Source organism: Centruroides sculpturatus, unplaced genomic scaffold (assembly GCF_000671375.1).
Source record: "Centruroides sculpturatus isolate CEXI.00-Female unplaced genomic scaffold, Cexi_2.0 scaffold348, whole genome shotgun sequence".
NCBI lineage: Eukaryota > Metazoa > Arthropoda > Arachnida > Scorpiones > Buthidae > Centruroides > Centruroides sculpturatus.
In genome coordinates this window covers 147,976-170,053 of record NW_019384859.1, presented here as the reverse complement: position 1 = coordinate 170,053, position 22,078 = coordinate 147,976, and the positions used below count along the sequence as shown (strand labels likewise).

General features: G+C 28.7%; 1 protein-coding gene and 1 pseudogene across 1 annotated transcript in view; both read left to right on the top strand.

The window, feature by feature from the left end:
• Positions 1-21,383, top strand: part of LOC111630635 (transmembrane protein 131-like) — a 28,305-nt gene extending 6,922 nt beyond the window's left edge. Inside the window, exons 4-8 of the mRNA XM_023374771.1 lie at positions 6,503-6,583; positions 12,698-12,845; positions 17,530-17,648; positions 20,015-20,123; positions 20,799-21,383. Coding sequence (XP_023230539.1) covers positions 6,503-6,583; positions 12,698-12,845; positions 17,530-17,648; positions 20,015-20,123; positions 20,799-20,908 — 567 coding nt within the window. The 3' untranslated portion in view covers positions 20,909-21,383. The remainder of the gene's footprint in view (positions 1-6,502; positions 6,584-12,697; positions 12,846-17,529; positions 17,649-20,014; positions 20,124-20,798) is intronic.
• LOC111630638 lies at positions 17-5,318 on the top strand (annotated as a pseudogene).
• Positions 21,384-22,078: the final 695 nt, after the last annotated feature.

Below are 22,078 nucleotides of genomic sequence, written 5' to 3'. Positions count from 1 at the left end.
GTATTATTAAAATATATATATTTATAATTACAAAAAATACTGTTTTTAAATGTTTTTAAAACTAATAAAACAAGCATATCTGTATATATGTAAAAGAAATGTACAGACAGATGTAATACTATACAGATAAAATTTGCATTTTTTTACTTAGTGTGGTCACTTCAAAACATGCCATAAATTTTTATTGTTTTTAATGAACATGCTCATCAATAACACACTGTCACACAATTGTTTTACTACCATTATGCTGGTACTGCTCATGTCTTGTTGTAACATTATTTACTGCAGATGTCTATAGCTTTGGTACAATAGTGTGAGAAATCTTCATTATCTTTGCCTTTGCAGTGTCTTCTTCCTCTTTATTTTCATCTTTTTATTCCTATACACTTTTGATTATTTTATCATCTGTTAAAGCCTAATCTAATAGTCTATAGTTTTTCTCATGTAGTAACATTCTCTTCATCAACTTCTGAAAGTTTGTGGAACATGTCACTGATTGTTATCTGGAATTCACGATTCTGAATTGATTGTCTCATCATTGTCACTCAATGCTGAACCCAACTTGGTATCAATCAAAAGCCATGCTTTTTTTTCCAATGCTTCAGTATGGTAGTGCTTTCTGCCATGTTTCATGCTTTTCTGTTTGGAAAACAACACATGTTGATGGCTTTCCATGCCTTCATCATAGCCTTAGTGGAACTGTTTTCACATTCCTTCTGGGAGGTGAGAATTGCATGTCAACATCACCATTTAGTTGATTCCAAAATTTCCTGATCCTTGGGTTGAATCAGAGCTGTCATATTGGGGAAAGAAAGACAGCTTGTATATCATATGACTTCAAAGACAAGTCAAAGGGTACATTTTATTCTATTCTTGCATTATTTGCAGGCAATTAAAGAGCTTAGAAAACAAATTTTTCCAATTTCCTGAAAGGTTGCTTGTCTCCAGCATTTCTTTTGGTATAGACTCTTGTCCAAAATTTAACTGAAGACAGTTGCAACTGTTTCTCTTTAAATTCTTCTCTCCAATTCAGACATATTCTATGAGTAATTTATATTTAATTTCAGTTTCTCTATGGAAATGCCACCCAAAATGTTGCCAACATGGAAATTTTAGTTGTTATTTGTTTCAAATGCTGCCCAATTTGGCAACACTGGTCATCATGTTGCACCAATCCAAACAGAAGGTATAATGTAATGACTGAGATCTGTGTAGTTAATAGACATATACATGGCAGTCTTTTTCATCCCATGATCAATGCTCTGCTTCTCATAATTTCAATTTCCACTTTCCATCACCTTGTGCAATCCTTTGAACTTAACTGAACTTGGAAAGAAATTTCCTGCAAGTGTTAATGTAAACTGAGGGGGTAGAGCACCAAGCTTGTCCCTCCTTATCGGCTCCTTTGTCTGGGATGGTGTATGTGGTAAATGAGTAGGAGGGTTAGTGAGGTCATGACAAGGTGTCGTTCGTACTCAAGGATGACACATATTTAGATATAAGAATAACATATTTAATAAACTATAAAGTTATACAAAGCGAGTACAAAACGAATGGCTACAAAAATGGAAATAATCAAAAATAATTTTAAGTCATGACAATGATTAATCTATTCTTGCCAGTAGACCATCTAAGTTCTGGACCTTTATCTGTCCCCAGTATCCTCTAAGTTAAACTAACCTTAATCTAGCTTATAACTGAGAGAGACCTGAGAGAGAGAGTTTACAAATAATTGAAAATACTACCTCTGGGTTCCTGATCCTGTTGTATGGCCATTCGTAAAAACGTTCCTGGATTGGCAAAGTTGACCATGGGCAATTATGGCGAGATGGCGACGGTCAGAATGATGGTATGGGTCTGATGATGTCTGCCTGGAGGACTGTGTCCAAGCCCTTTTTTATACACGTCCCAGAGGGGGAACTATCGGGGGAAATTCTGATGCAATCTCGTCTAAGTTTGATTTGCGTCCAGGTTTTGTTTATGTTAATTGTCAGAAATTGAAACATTTCTTTAGATTTTTTACATCTTTCATCCGTTATGATTACTCATTCTACCTCGTAAATTTGATAACAGCTGTCAAACTAACTGAATTAATTGCTGGAGGTGATTAAGGTCAGTGTTTGTCTTGCAACCTTAGTAATAATTGTTCCTTATATGGTCATAAAATCGGATGAAATAGAAAGTGTGTGGGTTGGTTCGGTTTGGACTTCACTTGTAGGTGACCTTTTTGTTACCCTTGATCGCGTAATAAGTTTAGGTTCTTGTTAATTGGCTAGTTATTTTGTAAATCGTAATGAAGATGGAAATGAATTATTCCTGGTAGCGAGGGGAGAACCTTATCTATCATCTGAAATGTCTTTGGAAGTTTAAAAGGACACTTATCGAAGTGACACAGAAAACTGAAGGGTCGAAAGGTCTAGTTATGACCTCCCAGAAAGGGGAAACTGGAGGAAGAAGGGAAATAATGATTGAAAAATTAATTGAAGATTTAAAATTCACAAAAGAGCTTAAATCCTCACATTAAGATCAATTTGTATTGGATTGATTATGATACGTTAGGTTTTCCTGGTAAATTACTCGCAAGTCTAGTTTGATCTATAAGCATACCTTTAATGAAGCTGTCATACTAATCTGAATTGTATGAGCAGGGCTTAAAGTGACTCACTTTTTTCACTTTTTAAGCTTTTTTCATAGCTCTTCTCTTTTTTAGCTTTTTCTGAGACAAACTTACTTTTTTAGCTTTTTTCACTTTCCATGTGGAATTTATTTTTTTATTCTTGTAAATATGTTCAGGAGAAATATAGTGACCAGCACACCCCCATACTGCAATTCTCCAACGTTCAAGCTGCAAGAAACATATAAATAAATGCAATGAAGCCTTTGGTCCTAAGCAGTTAAGACTGATGACTGCCCCTCAGATGTCTCAATGTCAAAGTATTAGTACTGAAAGTGTTGCTAGTGTGAGTAATGTTGTAGACTCAGGTGTCAGTTCAGAACACCAATCATTACAACAATCAGTGCTTCAACTTTGTAGTGCAAAAGATGGTGTTTACATTGCAGAGCTTATATGGACTATGAAAATGATAGCCAGCAATTATTCATTTGCATCATGTCATGATATAAAGGAGACAATCAATGCCAAGTGTGCAGACAATCTTCCAAAAGAATTCTCATTGTCACATCAAAAAATGAGATACTTAATCACTGAAGCTTTGGCCCCATATTTCTTTGATCAAATGGTAGATGATGCACAATGGTCATATTATAGTATTTCTTATGATGAGACATGCAAAATAGACAGAAAATAACTGCAAATACTGATTAGATATTGGTCAGAGGAACAACAGGAAGTTATCTGCAGGCATCTCCAGACCTCATTTATCGGGTATGCAGATGCCGAAACAATTAAATCAAAAATAATACTGGCAATTGAAGATGCATATCTACCTTTTGATAAATTACTGATGATTGGATGCAATGGACCAAACATAAACAAAAAAGTATTGTCTCAAATGAGCAAATTCTGACAACTTGCAAAAACGGCCTCATCAATATACGAATTTGCAACATTCATACAATCCACAATACCTTTTTGAAAGGCCTGAAAGAGTTGGATGGAGATGGTGGTGATCTCATCATAGCAACACACAGCTTTTTTGTTGGGTGTTGCTTTGATGAATACACAGAAATTCAAGAGAAACTTAATTTGCCATGCAACAAATTTATGAAGTATTCATCAACTAGATAACTGATGTTTAGTCTTGCAGCAAAAGACTGATTGAACAATGGGAAGGACTAATACTTCCTAAAGCACATTCCTCAAGAATTCCAACTTAATGAATAGTGTTTCATATAAGATAATCTCAAACTCATTGAAGTGTTCTATCATCAAAGTTGAACTCTGGGAATATCTAGTGCTGAACTATTCACAAAGTTTACTGGGCATTTTCAGTGCAGTGATCCTTTAATACATAAACTTTATAGTGAATTGCTTACTCTGGTGTGAAGAAAATTCAGTGTGATGAAGAAGAGAAAACAAGAGAAGTGCAAAAACTGCAGCATGACTTAAACAAAAGAAAATCATCTTTAATTACAAACTTTTTTAAAAAGAAATAAAGAAAAATGTACCTTGAAATAAATGGCATTTGAAATTTGACATGTTATATGGAGACACATTCTGGTAGTTATGTTACTCTTCCATTTCCTTTGCTGTATAACGGTAGGAACTCAGTATGAGGCACATGAAAACTTAATGCAGGCCCGTTCTGGCTTAATGCAGTCTTACTGGTCACTTTTCTGAAGTATAAACTCAGCCTAACTATTTTCATATTTAATTTTTTCAGTCCAATTAAAAATCAATCTAATATCATATGCAATGTTATTGATACAAAATGTGTGTGTTTTTGTGTATTTTTTTAATAATGCCTCTTTTAGTTTACTTTAACACTATTAGCTTATTTTCAGTGTGAACTCTCTTTTTTCACTGCCATGACTGCTTTAAAGCCCTGTATGAGAGCAAAAGTAAAACGAAAAAACAAATGAGAGGCCAGTGAGTAGATAATGTGGCATTTTGATATGCAGTATTGTACTGTACATAGAAACACACATGCATAATATACATTTGTTTACATTATCTAACATTTTTAGATTATTATGATTCATCTTTTGGTCTGTCTAATAGAATATGTATAACTTAGAATAGGGGTCCCCAAACTTTTTATCCCGTCGATCCCTTTATAGAATATTTGCCTTCTTATCGATCCCCAGATTAAGTATTAATATTTAACAAAAACATTAAATCATTTTTGCATTTCTAATGTTAAGCGATAAGGAAACCTGCATAATAACCCAACAAAAGAATTTATAGTTCCCATATTTTATAAAATCCACCCAATAACATTAACAGAAAAAGGAGATATTTTCCACTGATTTATAATCTTAAAAAATAATAGCAAAATTATGGATAGATGGAAATTTGCCTATAGTTCTTAAACCATACATGTCATAATATGTAAAATACGCACTTATCTTTGAAAACACAACATTAGTTATATTGGATGAAAAAAACTCTTATTCTCATTTTGCGACTACTACTGAATGCCTTAAAAATATGTAGACATACCTTTTTATTAAAATAGTTGATATTAGTGGGATGGATGTCTCTGAAGAGAAGCGGCAAGATTATTGATATTCGGTTGAAAATTGGTAAGTTTTAGTCGCAAATCACCACAGTTTTCCAAGTTCAATCTGTTCCTCTGTTTTGTCAAAATTGCATTTGCGTGGCTAAAACCAGCTTCAACCATGTATGAAGTTGGGAAGGCAAGTAAGAAAGGTTCGGCTTCTGCTCTGANTTTGGTTGAAAATTGGTAAGTTTTAGTCGCAAATCACCACAGTTTTCCAAGTTCAATCTGTTCCTCTGTTTTGTCAAAATTGCATTTGCGTGGCTAAAACCAGCTTCAACCATGTATGAAGTTGGGAAGGCAAGTAAGAAAGGTTCGGCTTCTGCTCTGAGCTTGGGATATTTAGTGGCAATATTGTTATTGCTCCCAAATTCACTGAGGTTTATTTTTAAATAACGCTTTAGCTTCGAGATCTACACATATTTCACTCAGTTCATCTTTTAAGCCAGTTTCACTACCTTCATTATCTATTTTTACATCAAATGGATTAGCAAACCATTCGGAAACATGCATATTCTCTAATTCTTTGAAACGTGCTTTAAAGTCTTCTCTTAATTTATCAAGATGTTTAATATATATCTCCAAATCACAGCCGGAAACCTTTTCATTTTCTTTTAGTACTTGCAAGTTTGAAAAATATTTAAAATCGGATCGTGCCAGTGAAGATTTAAATAGCTCCATTTTTTCTTGCAAACGCTTCTGTACTATATTAATGATTTTGATATATTACGATATTTTCTCTGTAAAGGACAAAATATCTACATTTAGATATAAAATACTTAGAGTAACAACCCAACTAGAGTGTAACAGTGCAACGTATGTATGTGTATAATGAATACCAGCATTCATAACATGTTTGCAACACTAGTACAGTTGCCAGATGCGTGAAAACAGAGTAATACATGCTTAAAGTCCCATAGGATAAGGCAAAACTCAAGTTATAACTAGGGTAGTCAGTAATGTTGTTGATCATATCCGTATTTCGAATTTTTATTGGATTATTCTATTTTTTCCTAGACAATTTAATTGATCCTCTTTGGTATTAATTGACCCCTGGAGAACTCTTATTGACCACTTTGGGGACCCCTAACTTAGAAGTAAATGTAATTTGAACTGGATTTCTTGATGATGATTCATTATATTTGAAAACATCAGGCAAAAAAATAAAAATTATACAAGTTCAACAGATATGTGTGTAATCTGGATTGTTAAATGTTTTTTATAGTTTTGAATGACTCTGATTACGTTGTATTTTTATTGTTTATAGAAATTAATCATATTTTGAGAATTATAATATAAAATTATTAATCTATTTTTATTAGCTAACAGAAATGTATTCCAGTGGAGGAGACTTACATTTGGAACTTCCAGCAGGAGATTCAGAATCACCAAAACATCTATGGGTAAGTTTATTATTGCAAAAAGAAAAAAAACTTGTTTTGAAGTTAAAAATAGTCTGTCTATAAAATAAAATAACTAATTTCAGTTTGGTGTATTTAAATAAATCTAATAAAATTTCCTGTCTTCAGATTGCTATATATTCTGTACAAGCTACTTTTTATTGGTGGAACACACATATTCAATCACTGCATTCAAATTTTTCTTAGACTACTACATTAAATTTTCAAATTTACAATAATTTTTGAATGTCAATTCACTTATTTTCAAGAAAATAAATTACTTCTGATACTTTGGACCAGCTTAAAATTGGCAGGTTTAATTTTGTTCAATTTATAGAATAGAGTTATTAGCGAGGTTATGGCCGAAGTTTTATCTCTAAAATGTGAACGTCAAGTGCCACTATCTTGTAAGTGGCACTCGACATTTGATGTTCACATTTTAGAGATGAAAACTTTGGCCGCAACCTTGCTATTAAAAGAATTTGGCACTAGTTGACTGTGGTTCACTTGCAATGTGATGCAATTGCATTGTTTAGAGAGCAAATGTTATGCATTATACTAAATGCCACTTGACTTCATTTACAAGAGCAAAGAAATTTTAAACCACTTGCTCTACATCAATGTTCTAGATTTTTACCTTTCTATCAATTTTGTAATTAGATATGCATTCATTGACATATGTAATCATTAATTTCTTATATAAAAATTTTTTAATAATAAATAAATATTAAATAATTAATTAATAAAAATATTATATTGTACATAGACTGGTTAATAGATTCAAGTTTACAAAAGAAAACAAAGTTTAACTTGTACTTCCAGTTTGCACTGTCCAGAAAAGCTTATTGTTTGTTCTTCATTCATCAATACACACATCATCCATGGGGAAAAATGGAGAAATGTATACGAATTTCTCATTTGCATGAACATAAGCATTAATTAACAATTTTTTGTGATTTTCTAATCTCTGAATTAATAAAATTATTTATCACTTCACGCTGACTTTATAATCACTTATGTGATTTTACAATAATTATAAAGTTCTATCGATTGGATGGCATGTTAACTGCGGCCTGGTCTAAGTTCAGTGATGACTACTGTATTAAAAAATTATAATGTATTGTTCTAAGAAAAGTTTGAATTCATATGGGAATACAATAGAAATGCACATCTCACAAATGAAATTGCATTGTTTGTTTTTCTATGTTTGATAAAATCGGTAATTTTTTACAAAAACTTAATGGTAAGCAAAAATAATTTTTTCTTATCATTTGATAAATCATAGCACAATATATTACATTTTCAGTTAATTTTAAGCTGACCATAGCATTGGTGGTAATTGATATTCTTGAATGGCAGTCAGTCAAACTTAACAATTATTACAAAATTATGTCTTGAATGTGGCATTGACAAGATTTACTTGGTAATGTTATTCATAGTGATGGAATTTTCCATCACAAGTATACCTGATATAGCAAGCCTAAGGTCAAAGATTTACAAAATTGAGAAAGTTTGAAAATTTTGAAAAGTACTTCAAGTGTCTTGAAATATAATATGCGTCTCAAACATATCAACTGGAAAAGACATCATAACATTGTATCTATAGCAGAAAGTCTAAACATGCTTTTATGATGTCACTAACAGTAATCATTCAATTACAGAATTCATTACAAATACAGTTAGCTCCTACTTTACTGTTTTACGATCTTACTCATTACTGCATTGGGGGAGATGGTATTAATGAAACATTGTCGTAGGTATGAGCTAGTGAATGGCTATTTTAATGAGTCATTGTTAAGAGCACATACTGTATTGTTGTTAGTTTGCAGCTTATGTATGTTTGTTTTTATTATTTTTGTACTTTCAATACAATACTTAATGTATAATATAAATATAAATAAAGCTTTTAGAAATCTGGAAAACGTTATGCAGACCTTTGAATCTCAAGACAAACTTTCAACATAGTAGTAAGTTTCAAATTGCGAGATTTTAGAAAATGCCATTGCCTGTTATCAAGAAATATATAATGAGAAAAAATTGGCATATAAACTAACAACACTTGAGAATTTTCTTGACAGAGGCACTACTACTGTATCTAGTCAGTCTACAGAAAAAAAGTGATCATTTGGACAAAAACATTTAAAGAAGTAATTTTATTTTCTTTTAAAAGAAAAAATTAATGTTAATAAATATAATATAATTTTATTATAATATAAATTTAATATACATTTTGTTGACAAATATTTTTATTATTGTTTGTTTATTGTATTACTTCTTTTCAACACTTCTCTATCTAAAATCCTGTATGCATTATTTATTTATTTGTATGAAAAATTAGCTTCTGCTTTACAAGCCCCCATTTTATGAGTAACTTCTAGGAATCAATTAATTTGTAAAGATAGGAACTACCTGTATTGTGAAGAATATGTTGTGATTTATTCCTTTTTTATTGTAACTTTGTTGCATTTTTTAAAACTAATTTCTTTATTGCTATATGTTATTTTCTGTGCCTTATTGTAAACATAATGTTTTTCATACAGCATGCATTTTACACATTATTGTATACAAAGCAATTGTTTGCTAACATCTATATTAAGACATGGTGATCAGAAAATTATATAATAAGCATTTTATATCTTAATATTATAGTTTGTAACTTATTGTGTTTTCTCAATTTTAATGTGCATCTTTTTCAAACTTTTCTGGTCTTTAAAGTTGGAGTCTTCATTAAAATTGGACAAAAAGTTGATTTAATGCAATCTCATTTACTAATTATTTACTTAAATACTTTAGTAGTGAGTGATTGTAGGCTGTGGTTGCTGAGTTCTCCCCAGTCAGCACCATGGGTAACTAGTATGGTCATATCTAAATTAAATATGTCTGAAAGTGAGGGATCAATCAGAAGTTCAGGTAGTGTAACTGGCAATCTAATTTACTTTATTCATCATACCTCTTGGCAATTTATTTGTATTACATTATAAACAGATCTCTTGATACATGTTTCTCCCTCTCCTTTGCTTTTATTTTGTTTTGGTTTTAGTGGTTTTTTGAACTACAGCAAGCCCAGTGAATGATATCCAGCAGTGGGTTTCTTACGAAACTAAGTTTAAGCAGAGATATACTGCTGAAGAATATAAAAAAATTATTGCTGAAGATTATAAAAAATTATATCTTCAGCAATAATTTTTTTAAATTATTGCTGAAGATTATAAAAAAAATTATTGCAGATATTTCATTGTGATATCTGCAAAATTTGGAAAATTTCTGAAAAATTTTGGAAAATTCTGGAAAATTTAATGCTGGGTCATACTGATATGAAATCTGTTAAACTGTTGATTGTATGATAACTTTAATTGATTTTGTGTTAGTCAACAGATCCTGTGTACCTGATAATACAGTCATAAGTGAATATATTTAAAAATGTGAACATCATCAGGCCCTGCAAACAGGAGAATAGAATGTTTTTTAAGGACACCATCAACTGGGTGATGGTCAACTGGGATACTGCTGACATCTGGACATCTGGGTGACAAAATACAAAATTTTTTTGTTCTCTATATTAAAATCATCATTCTTTTCTAATGATCCTGGTAAATTTAAATAACATTTTTTTTTTGAGAAATGAGTTAAAAGAACAATTTTGTAATTAACAAACATATTTATGTGCGCTCAAACAAACATTAAAACAAAAAAAAAGACATGAAATCAAAACAAAATTTTTATTTTAAATTTTATTTTTGAAAATGATTTGCCCTTATACATACATATGTTAAATTGATTTGCAAGTTCTTCAAAAGAATTAGAAACAGTCAATAAATCACATAAAAAAAAAGCAGCTCTTTGAAAGAATTTGTTTTCGAAGAACTGCTTTTCTTTGATGTGATTTGTTAATGTCTTCTGACATAAAATAATTAATAATGCTACAGTAAGATGTTTGAAACATTTCCTTTTCTTAAGTTGGAAATAATTCATAACTCATAGTTTATAACTTATAACTCATACTTCATAAGGCTTAACCATATTTATATTTATAAATATTTTACCAATATTTACGAAAAAATAAACAAACAATATCTACACAATCATATACTTTCTAAACATGCAAAAAATTTTAAGTATCTGTTGCCCAAATGAGCTTGCCCAGTTAACTGTCACCCACTTGACTACTGCCCAGTTGTCTTGTACTCTGTTTTTCAAAATGCACCTTGCATACATTTACTTCCTGTGGCTGCATTTTCAAATTAATAGAGTGAGCATTACATTTACAAACTAACTTGTTTTTGTTATATATTTGTCAACGTGGACATTAATCATTAACAGGAAAATTATACTGGTGTTAAGCATTTACACAAGAATTGGGGAAAAAGTTCTTAAAGAAAACAGACTTTCTTTACTAAGCTACCTGTACATGATAGCCTGAAACACAGATTAACATCTGTGTTTCAGGCTATCATGCCCCCGTCAGCAGGATTACAATGGTTATAATATTTAACTATAAAATAATAAATAGATAATTAAGAAAAATAAAAAAATAAAATTAATTTACCGACAACTTATTTACAAAAAACTTATAATATACAGGCATCCAATTACCGACAATAATCGGTTTTTAATTTTATTTTGCTTCATATTCCTATTTTAAAATTAAAAAATTAAAAATTATTACATCAGAACTAAAAACCTTTTGTAAAACTACTAAATTCCTTTAAAAAATGTTTTTACCTTTACATGTTTTATCAAAATTACACAATACTGGCGCATGTTGAACTGACCAAGATATTTATACTCATTCGTTATCTAAGATGGTGGCCCATGATTGGTGGATTATCCTGCCTAAATTATGATTTATTCTTATTTTTTTCATTTTTGATATTTATGTGTTCATATAACTGCCTTTTATAATTATTTGGTTCTTTTTTCTTTATTTTTACTGTATCTAATTTTATCTGACAACTATAATTATTACAATGTTCAGCCACTGCAGAATTTGCATAAATACCTCTTATGGCACATATATGCTATTTTATTCTAATTCCTAATTTTCTCTTGGTCTCCCCTATATAAGTTTAATTAGGATCACAACAGCAATTAAACGAATAAACAACTTCTTTTTCATCCATTAATTCAAATTTATTTTTCTTAATTATCTATTTATTATTTTATAGTTAAATATTATAACCATTGTAATCCTGCTGATGAGGGGCATGATAGCCCGAAACACACATGTTAATCATTGTATGTGTACAGATAGCTTAATAAAGAAAGACTGTTTTCTTTAAGAACTTTTTCCTCAATTCTNCTTAATTATCTATTTATTATTTTATAGTTAAATATTATAACCATTGTAATCCTGCTGATGAGGGGCATGATAGCCCGAAACACACATGTTAATCATTGTATGTGTACAGATAGCTTAATAAAGAAAGACTGTTTTCTTTAAGAACTTTTTCCTCAATTCTTGTGTAAATGCTTAACACCAGTATAATTGTCCTGTTAATGATTAATGTCCACGTTGACAAATATATAATAAGAAATTAATAAGGACAGTAAATCACTAATAATTAACTTATTTTTGGTTTTGATGTCTTGAAAATTGAGTTTGCATTAGATTTGATGGTGCATTATAATCAAGAAAAATATAAGTTAGAAACTATACCATATTTCATTTTACATAAATAAACATAATATGAACATAATAAACATAACTAAAACACAATACAACCACTGTTATATTCTAGTTGTTTTTTTCAGAAATTACTTGGGAAGCTTTGATTGATATTATGACTAATGCATTATAATTTTTTCCATTTAAAATAATGGGAAATAGACTGTTTGTTAATGTTTTTTTTACAGAACATCTGATTTTCAGGAATGGATTATAAACATTAAGCAGGGAAAGCTTGTATATTTCTTACATAGTAATGTATTATTTTATAAGGTGATAAATCATTTAAATGGTTTTGTAAATTTATTGTGATAAATGCTTTATTATTAATTTGTAATTCTATGTACAATTTTTTTATACATAAAACTACAAATTTAAAAAAAATTAAATTATTTCTTTAAAATATTTTGAAACTGATATTTACTGTTACATGCTTATTTTTATTTTTTCAGGAAATACCACCTTATGAAACAAAATCTGTTATGAGAGCAAATTTTGTAGCAAGGATAGAAAGAAATCATACAGCTTATATTCGAATAAAAACTAATAGTACTAATCGTGATTATCTAGTTTTACCTGTTGAAGTAGAAGTGACATCAGGTATTTTATTTTAGAATATATTTTGATAATTTTAAATAATTCAAGTGTATTTTTTCTACTTGAATAAATTTAAGGAATAATAATTTTTTTTTTTAAATTAACTTTTTAGTATACTTGATTTTAAAAAATTTATTTAGATGTTTAGATTAAAGACGACAAAAATTTTATGATTATTTTTTCAAGATATTATTTTATTTATTTTTAATTAATTAATAAGAACAGGAAGTACACTTAAATGAAAATACATACTTAGAAATTTGGTTTAGTTGTTGTTGTTGTATTTTAAGAGCACAATAAATGGATTTTCTGAATATTTAATATAATAAAATGTCCCTTAGCTACTAAGATATTTAAATAATAACAATTTCCAAGCTAAGAAAAAAGGCTATAGATGATTTCTTAGTATTTATTTATGCTCTTTACTTGCATTTGAAGCCATTTGAGCATTTATATAAACTACTTAATGATTTTTACATTTTATAATTATGAAATAATTCTGTTTAAATATTATAAATGTTTATCATTACTTTTAAAATATACAGAATTAAAATATATATTATTTAGACCTATTTGGTTTTTACATTTTGAAATAATGCAAAAACACACTAAATAGATTAAGGATGACAAAGATTAATTGGAAGAATACATCTGTGAAGCTGAAATGCCTTCTAATAAGATTCAATTGGATGGTGATTATACATTTTGGTTTCATAAAATGTTTCATTTCAATTAATCTTTGACTTCTTTAATTTATTTAGTATTTTTTGAATCTTAATGATAAATATGGAATTAGTAATTAATAAGAAAGTTATTCAAAGTGAATTTTATTGATATAAATTAAAAATAATAATAAAAATTATTGATCTTTCAAAAATTATTTTATAGTTTTGTATTTGAAAAGATTGCTTTTCTTATGCATATTAATTTTAAATCTGGTATTATATTCAAGTATTTAAAATTAAGAGATTGTTTTATCAAACTATATTTTAAGAAGCAAAAACTTTGTTATTGTTATGTGAATTTAGAAATTCATTTTAGAATTATAGAATATATAAATTAGTATAGATGTGAATTAAATATGAAACTGCATAAGAATTTTCAAACACATGACTGATTTCAAACTGTGTATTTGATCTTGGATATGTGGGTGTGTTCATATCTTAGGTTTTTAGTACAATAATTTTACTAAATAAATATATTTATATTTAATAAATTTAATAAATGTTTTTATTTTAACTGGAAATTTTGTTTAGTTGGTGTCAGTAATCTTTATTCTGAATAGGCTTTACTCTATGAAGGATTATAGTTCTCTATCAGTATATTGAGTACTGAAACATTTAAGATCTAATATCAGAATATATATTATAACACATACATAAATACAGAATACATGCATAGAGTAGTACATGATTCTGAAGAAATTTAATAAACAAATGTTTTTTATTGTTTTGAATGGTCACCATCAGATTGTAGAATTAAATATTGAACATAGAATATTATAGATGATTAAAAGTGATGGAACTTGGTAATGTCATGCATGTGTAGACAGATGCAAGCATTGCATAAAAATACAAAAAAATAACAGAGCATCCTTCTTATGTTTGAGGATCAAATCATCCTTTATGCAAGACATAGATGACATTCTCATTATCTGGTGCCAGAAACACCAACTGCAGGAATTCCTAGCCACCATCAATAACATTTCAAGGCCTCTGTTTACACACACAGAAGAAAAGTTCCAACCAAGCCCACTTCCTGGATAATCTGATCACTCTACATAACAGCTGTCTTACAATAGGTGTCTACTGTAAGCATTTCTACAAGCCATTGTACATTATTGTCTCATGACCCTTACTTGTAGAAAATAGCTGCTTTCAAAGCTTTGATAAAAAGGTCATTTACTTATTGCTTAAGAACTTATCTCAGGAAACAAGAGCTACAGCACATCTATCACCTAACCACATTGCATAGCAACTCTCCAAAACTTATTGAAGACCTTATTCAATGTTACCTCTCACTGGTTGATCCCGTTGTAAATGTAGATAGATTGTATAAGGCTGTTACATATAACAAGGCTCTATACAACATTTTTAACTATAAGGAAATAGCTTGTATTTCCAATGTCAACATCACATTTAAAAGAAGTCCAATGTTTTTTATTTCACTGCTGAGACAGGTCAAAGATTCTAGTGAGGAGTGGTTCCTTTCAGATATATATTCCATCCTATCCAAGACAATAGAGTAAACTGCTGTTATGAGTACATTGGAGTGACATCCAGATCTTTAAGCAAACAAGTTAAGGAACATGGTAATACCATTTAAAAAAGGCTTATGAACTGCTTGCACAGCCTTCATCTGCAATAATTGCATCAATATTTTACTCAACAGGACCTGTTTTCTGCATTGATTTTCCAATACAGTCTATCTCATGTATTTAGAAAGGTTAGAGATTTATAAAACTACAAAAAGGGATACCACCATTAACTATAAAGACATGTTTTGCAACTTGAACACCAACTATATAGTGTATTCACTCGGACACAAGGCAAATCTCCTCATTAATTTTTATTTAGTTGATACGTGTATTTAATGTTTGTACACGTTTCGGGCTACTCTTGCTCCTCTTCAGTCAACTAAAATACAAATACATACTTATTACAAATTACAATATATAAGTAAAAGGTTATGCTGTATAAAACATATAAGGATATGTATTCCATTTCACATGCATAGAAAGCTATATTCAAAGTCTTCAGTTTTTATTTTATTTTTTGGAGTTTTGTGCTATTCCTCTGTTTGTGTCCAGCTGCATGTACACAATGTTACCAAATTCTAACATTTTAAAATCATCTGTAATGTTCCATGTTCAATATTCAATTCTACAACCTGATAACAACCATTGAAAATGGTGGAAAATATTTGTTTGTTTATTAAATTTTTTCTATTGTTGGATTACTTGTGTTATTTAATTCAATATACATATATCTTAAGTTTTATTTATTTATTGTGATATATTGAAAAGTAGCTTTTTAAATAAACTCTCAGAGCAGCCGTGAAAGATACGTAATTTGTTAATGGATTTTTTTCTAACAGATGGTGTCACACACAGTTTTATTTATTTATTGTGATTAATATAAAAGTAGCTTTTTAAATAAACTCTCAGAGCAGCCGTGAAAGATACGTAATTTGTTAATGGATTTTTTTCTAACAACAAATTTCTAAGAGAAATTTTTAATCTCTTGTTTGTTCGATTTAAAACATTTTTGAAAATTATTTGAAAAAATAAATCTAAAATAAAATAGCCCATATAATTGCTTAAGACCAATTGTCTTTGTCTTTATTTTATATTAATTTGTTATATTTTATTTATTTATCGAATATTTTCTAATCGGTGCAAAATTATAACAATTAATAGACGGACATTTTACATCATTTATTGAAATTAGAGCTTAAAACCAGATTTCTTTCCAGGCATATTATGCAGAGAGTTAATATACATATATATATATAATTATATGCAGTAAAACTCTCTCTAAAAGAGAGCTTTTTCTCGGTCGCAATAAAGGGGTTTCACCATAGTTTGGGTCGATTGGTGCTGGCGAAACTTCCGGAAAAGAAATGAAAAGAGGTCGCTAGGCCAAAGTTCACGAGGGTTTTACATAGCGCTATTTTACTTTTATCGCTTAATTTTATTCTTGTAATAATACAATTGCATTCAAAATGGTATCAAGAATAACAAAAGTTCAAATTTATGCAAATTAAACATTTATAACGATTTTACTAGTGGCGTATCGAAAGCGTTCGGTCGGCGGCAGTGGTGTCTCCGAGTGCCGACCGAACTGTACACTATGTCATCGTCTTGGGTCTTGATCAGAGGCGTAGCTATCATGGAGCAGTTGAAACAAACTGCTCCTGGCGCGCGAATCATGAGGGCGCCAAGTCGGAAACGGCGAAAAAAACATTTATAAAAAAATGTTTGGATTTAATAATTAATCAATTAACTATTAGATTTCAATCCGTTCGACAATTATGTACACTTTTTAAGCGCTTATCACCTGCATATCTTGTCGCGTCATCTGATAAAAATATNCAGTACCTAATTTATATATAATTTATATATAATACTAAACAGACGATAGCAAACTCAATTTAGCCGCTCCGTAGCGTGGCGCAGGGTCGGAGGAAAGTAGTTCGGCTGCTCATCCACTATTGGTCCAGACTCTATCAATCTTGTCGTGAAACGACGCTATAGGAGGTACTTTATACGAAAGTTGATACAATTTTTTCGCTACGTTATAGGAATTGTCGTTATAGGAACATACGTTATAGGGGGGTCGACTGTATTAAGAAAATGAATGAATCATATCATTCATTTTAAAGTTTATCATATTCAATTGTTCAATAAATATTGTTTGTTCTGTTAATAGATAGTTATTATTATTATAAAACAGTTATGTATGAAGATAAACAAATAGTGTAAAAACATAAATTATTATATGCAAGATAACTTTAAGCTAAATTATGTTTATATACAAATAAATATAAATACATTTAACATTTGAAAATAATTTTTTTGAAATATGTGTTTTTAAATATAAGAATTTATTTTTAGTGCATTCATTTTTTTTAAAAAATTACATGAATAAATACTAACTTGTTATATATATGTTATTTTTATTTACAGTTCCTGGTATATATTCTCCATCAGAAATTTTAGAATTTGGTGTTTTAAGAAGTCATGATGAACCAAAAACTCTTACTTTATCTTTATTAAATTCTGGGCAGAAACATATTCATATAGTTGTAAGTTGAAATAAAAATTAACATTTTTTAAAATTGTTAAAAGATAATCAAAACTTTTTTAAAAACTATATTTTTTATTTTTAGTCTAAATTTATATAACAGACTATTATTAATATATATATATATTTTTCTGTATAAATTATTTAAAGTTTTTATAATTGATTTGATGTTTTGGATATGACTAAAGAAAAACTGTATTTTACATTTTATTAAAATTAAAAATATATTCTTTGAATTGACTAGTTTAAGCACATTACATAAGTATTAATTATAGCTTTGTTAGGAAGAGTTATAATGTTAAATTTATATATAATAATTATGTATTTATATCTATGCATATTAAACTTGTTACCATTATTCTTAGTCAATAAAAGTGCTTATTTCTGGAAACAAATACAAAAACTTATTAGAAATGTTTTAATTCTTACTTCAGAACATCTGCAGCTAATTTGAATATAATAAAGACTATTATCCAACTTTATCAGATTGTATACAGTTAAAAATTTTATATTAACATATATAATTTGATAAAAGGTGATGGGGTGCATCCAGATGGGGATACTGTTCTAGACACATGCTTCTTTTCAGTTTTATCAGAAACTAGCTATATGTAATAGTAAACCTTAACCTTTTGTGTATCTTTCCTGCATGTCTGGTATATGAATGGGGTATTTGTAAGACCTTTTAGACACTTTTTCTCCATATATAGTCACTATGAATAAAATTGGTATGAACTGATTTTATGTTTATTAGGCTTTTTTACTTATTTTATTTTTTTGTAGTGTTTATATTTTTTTACTTTTGAATTTATCAAATTATATGTTAATGTAAAATTTTTAACTATATTCAATCTGACATAGTCTTTTTTTTATATTCGAATTAGCTGCAGATGTTCTAATGTAAAAATTAAAATATCTCTATTAGTTTTTGCATTAGTTTCCAGAAATAAGCACTTTTATTGATGCTTAAATTCACACATATACATATATATATAAATTTATAATTTAAATGGTGCATATATATAAAATACATACATGTGGTACATTCAGAAAGTTCCAGAATTGGTACTGTATTGCTAAATGTATTGATATGAAAATATTCATTTAAAAACACAGCCACCTGGAAATACTATGTGCTTCTGCCAATATGCTTATGCCAATGCTTATGCCAATGCTTGTTCAGAACATATTTAGGTTCCAAAAATGTTCCTTTCTTTCCTCAATTTGTTCTATAGCACCTTTATCGCATCTTTATCATGGAAACATTACAACTCTGTTAAGGTATAATCTTTAATAAATTATATAAATTTCAATATATATGGACAGGCAAATTTCGCCAATTGTAGTCAGATAATTTTGAACAAGAAGTGAACTGTGTGTCTGAGCATTGTTGTGAAGGAGTACCCAGTCCTTAGCTGTCCAATGTTCTGAGTTCTTAATGCAAATTGCTTCTGTTAAATGCTGCATCACTTGCAGATAGTGCTCCTTATTGACCATGGCACCTTGCAGAAAGAACTTGTAATGAAAGATCTTTTCAGTCAAAATATACCTCCATCATTACTTTGAGTCGTCCAATCATAACATTTTGATTCTCAGAGATGGAGACTACCATGTGGACAATTAATCTTTTGTTTGAGGATCATAAAGAAATCACCACATTTCATCTCCAGTGATGATTTTTTGCAAAAACATCAGGCTCTTATTAACTGCATCACTGAGGTCACTGTTGACAGTTGTTAATTGCTGATCACTGTTCCTTCTTAAAGTTTCAAGAAACAATGTGTTAAGATACATTGTGCATGTTCAAATCATCTGTTAGGATTGGATGGCAACTTCTCATTGAAATTCCAACTTTCTCTGCTCTCTGTTTATCTATTTGACACGAATTTGTACCTCAATTTCCCCACACACATTTCACATTCTCCTCATTTTGAGATGATGTTGGTTGTTCAGCTTGATAATCATTTGTAAATGATTCTCACTTTTCTTGGAACTGCTCAAACACTTTTGATTGAGAAAGCACATTCTCCCTATAACTTTTTGTATTATTTATAAGGTTTCAGTAGTAGATTTACCTAAAGTTTGACAGAATTTAACTTTAGTTCATTGCTCAGTATGCTACATCTTTTCACTTTGATGAATACATGAAAACTACATTTTCCTGGCATTTGACACACACATTATAGGATTACTTGTTGGATGATTCCATTTTTAGAATAAAGTGGAGATGTTCATTGAACATGCCAGCCAGAACTTGTAAGTAAGACTTTAGTCTCATTTGTTTAAAAAACAGTCCTGGAATATTTTGAATCTACTGCATATTTGATTCTAATAAAGTTTATTGCTAATAATTTAATAAATTTATAGAATGTTATTGTTACACCTGTAAATGAAGCTGTAGAAGTTAAATTTAATCCTGTTAAGATACCACCAGATACTATTTGGAGTACTCAAGTAGCAACAATAACATTTTTTCGTAAGTATATTTGTTTATGAATTTTAATTAGAAACATTTGCATGTTTCATTTCAATTGCATTATTTATTTTCAATGTGAAAAATGATTGTTTAGTAACAAATATTTTATAAAAATTTCATTTAAATGTGATTTTGTGAAATTGTATAATAATCACTTAGGAACAAATGCATTGTATAATAAGATAATCTTTATTGAACTTTAAACATTAGATTTATAAATAATCTTTATTATTTGTGAATGTCAAAAGTCAAAGTAATTAAGATACAAATAAAATACATAGTGATTAAAAAGCTGGTGGGGCTCTTTCTTGACTTTCTTGGCACTTGAATAGAAGATTAAGAGGATCAGGAAGAAAGTCTGATAATTTTCAGTTACACTACAATATAAAATTTAATAACAAAAACTTAAAAGAAATAGAGAAATTTATCATAACTTAGCAAAACTATTTTTAAAAATATTTTAGTTTTAAAAATCTAGGACATTAACTTAAGGTTAAAATTGTATATGATGATTTATCTCTTATGAGATTTTATTTTATGAGATTTATCTATTATTGATCTCTTATGAGATTTTATTAAAAAGTAATTTTTATATTTATTTTAATATATGTAACAATAATTTTTTTGACATAAACAATTCTCAAATCTTAAAGCTATGATTTTTTAAATTTATAGCATCAAGAGCCTTACATCCTAAACAGTGTTCAGGAAAAATAGTTATTAAATCTAAAAATAATCAGTTTAAATTAACAATTCCTTATCAAGTAACTCTCTTAAGAGGGTAAGTAATCTTAAAATAATAAAGTTTAGTAGAAGTTTGTTAATTTGGCACACACTGACCAGAATGGTGCCGGATTGTTGAAAATTCTGGATTACTTGGCATTTTTTATATTTTTGCAAAGATAGGTTATATGCAATCTGAACATTGCATACATTGCTGTATATTTTTTACCAGTGCAGGCTACTGTAGACTTCCAATTTGTTTGTTTGTGCTCTTTAATCAGTTTGAAATGATATTGGTCATCACTATTCTGTGTGTAACATTGATTTAAAAAAAAACCTGCAAAAACATTAATGAACACATTATTGTCCTGGGTCTTCATCATAACATGTGTCATACATATTCTGATTTATGGAATATTAGTGTGACAGATTACTGTGTTGTTGGAAAATCTTATATTATCAGTTACTTTTTAGAGTGCTATATTACTGGACCTTCCAGATTATTGAGTGCCAGATAAACAAATTTCTATTTTATAATTTATTTATTACATGAACTTGTAAAAAATTATTAAAATTTTATAGCTGATATTTTTAAGTTTGAATATTTAAATATTATAATAATTAAGTTTGAATACTTCAATATATAAATTGTTTTAGATGAAATTTTTCTTGAATGCTTTTAAAATTTTAAATCCAGAAGTGAAAAATTTTAATATGTTTTGAAATATATGCCGGTTATTTTGATTGTTTAAATATCATTTTACAAGAGATATAAGTTTTTAAAAAATATTTCTTATTTATTATCTATGCATTTTTTATCTACTTCTCAATACATTCAGATTAATCTTGTTATATATTCTTCATAATTCTTGATAGATATACAGTAATTTAATAATTCAAAAAAATACAAATCATTTGCAAAGTTGAGTCTTAATGTTTGGGAATTTGCAAAGAGATACCATATTAATTGAGTACAGTGAATAACTTGATATGGAATTATTTATTTAACAAGGAAATTATTAAAGTGCTTCAAAAAGATTTTTGTTTTTTTCCATCTATAATCATTTTAATTTTTAAAAATTTATTTAGTAATATATTGCTCAGAAATCAATCTGCTTTTTAATGTATTTTTCAAAATCTACAAGTCATTTAGTTTATTTCTAGTATAATTTTTTTTCTCTGGTCAAATTTATAAACAGATTAATTACATAAGGTTATATTTTTAATATTAT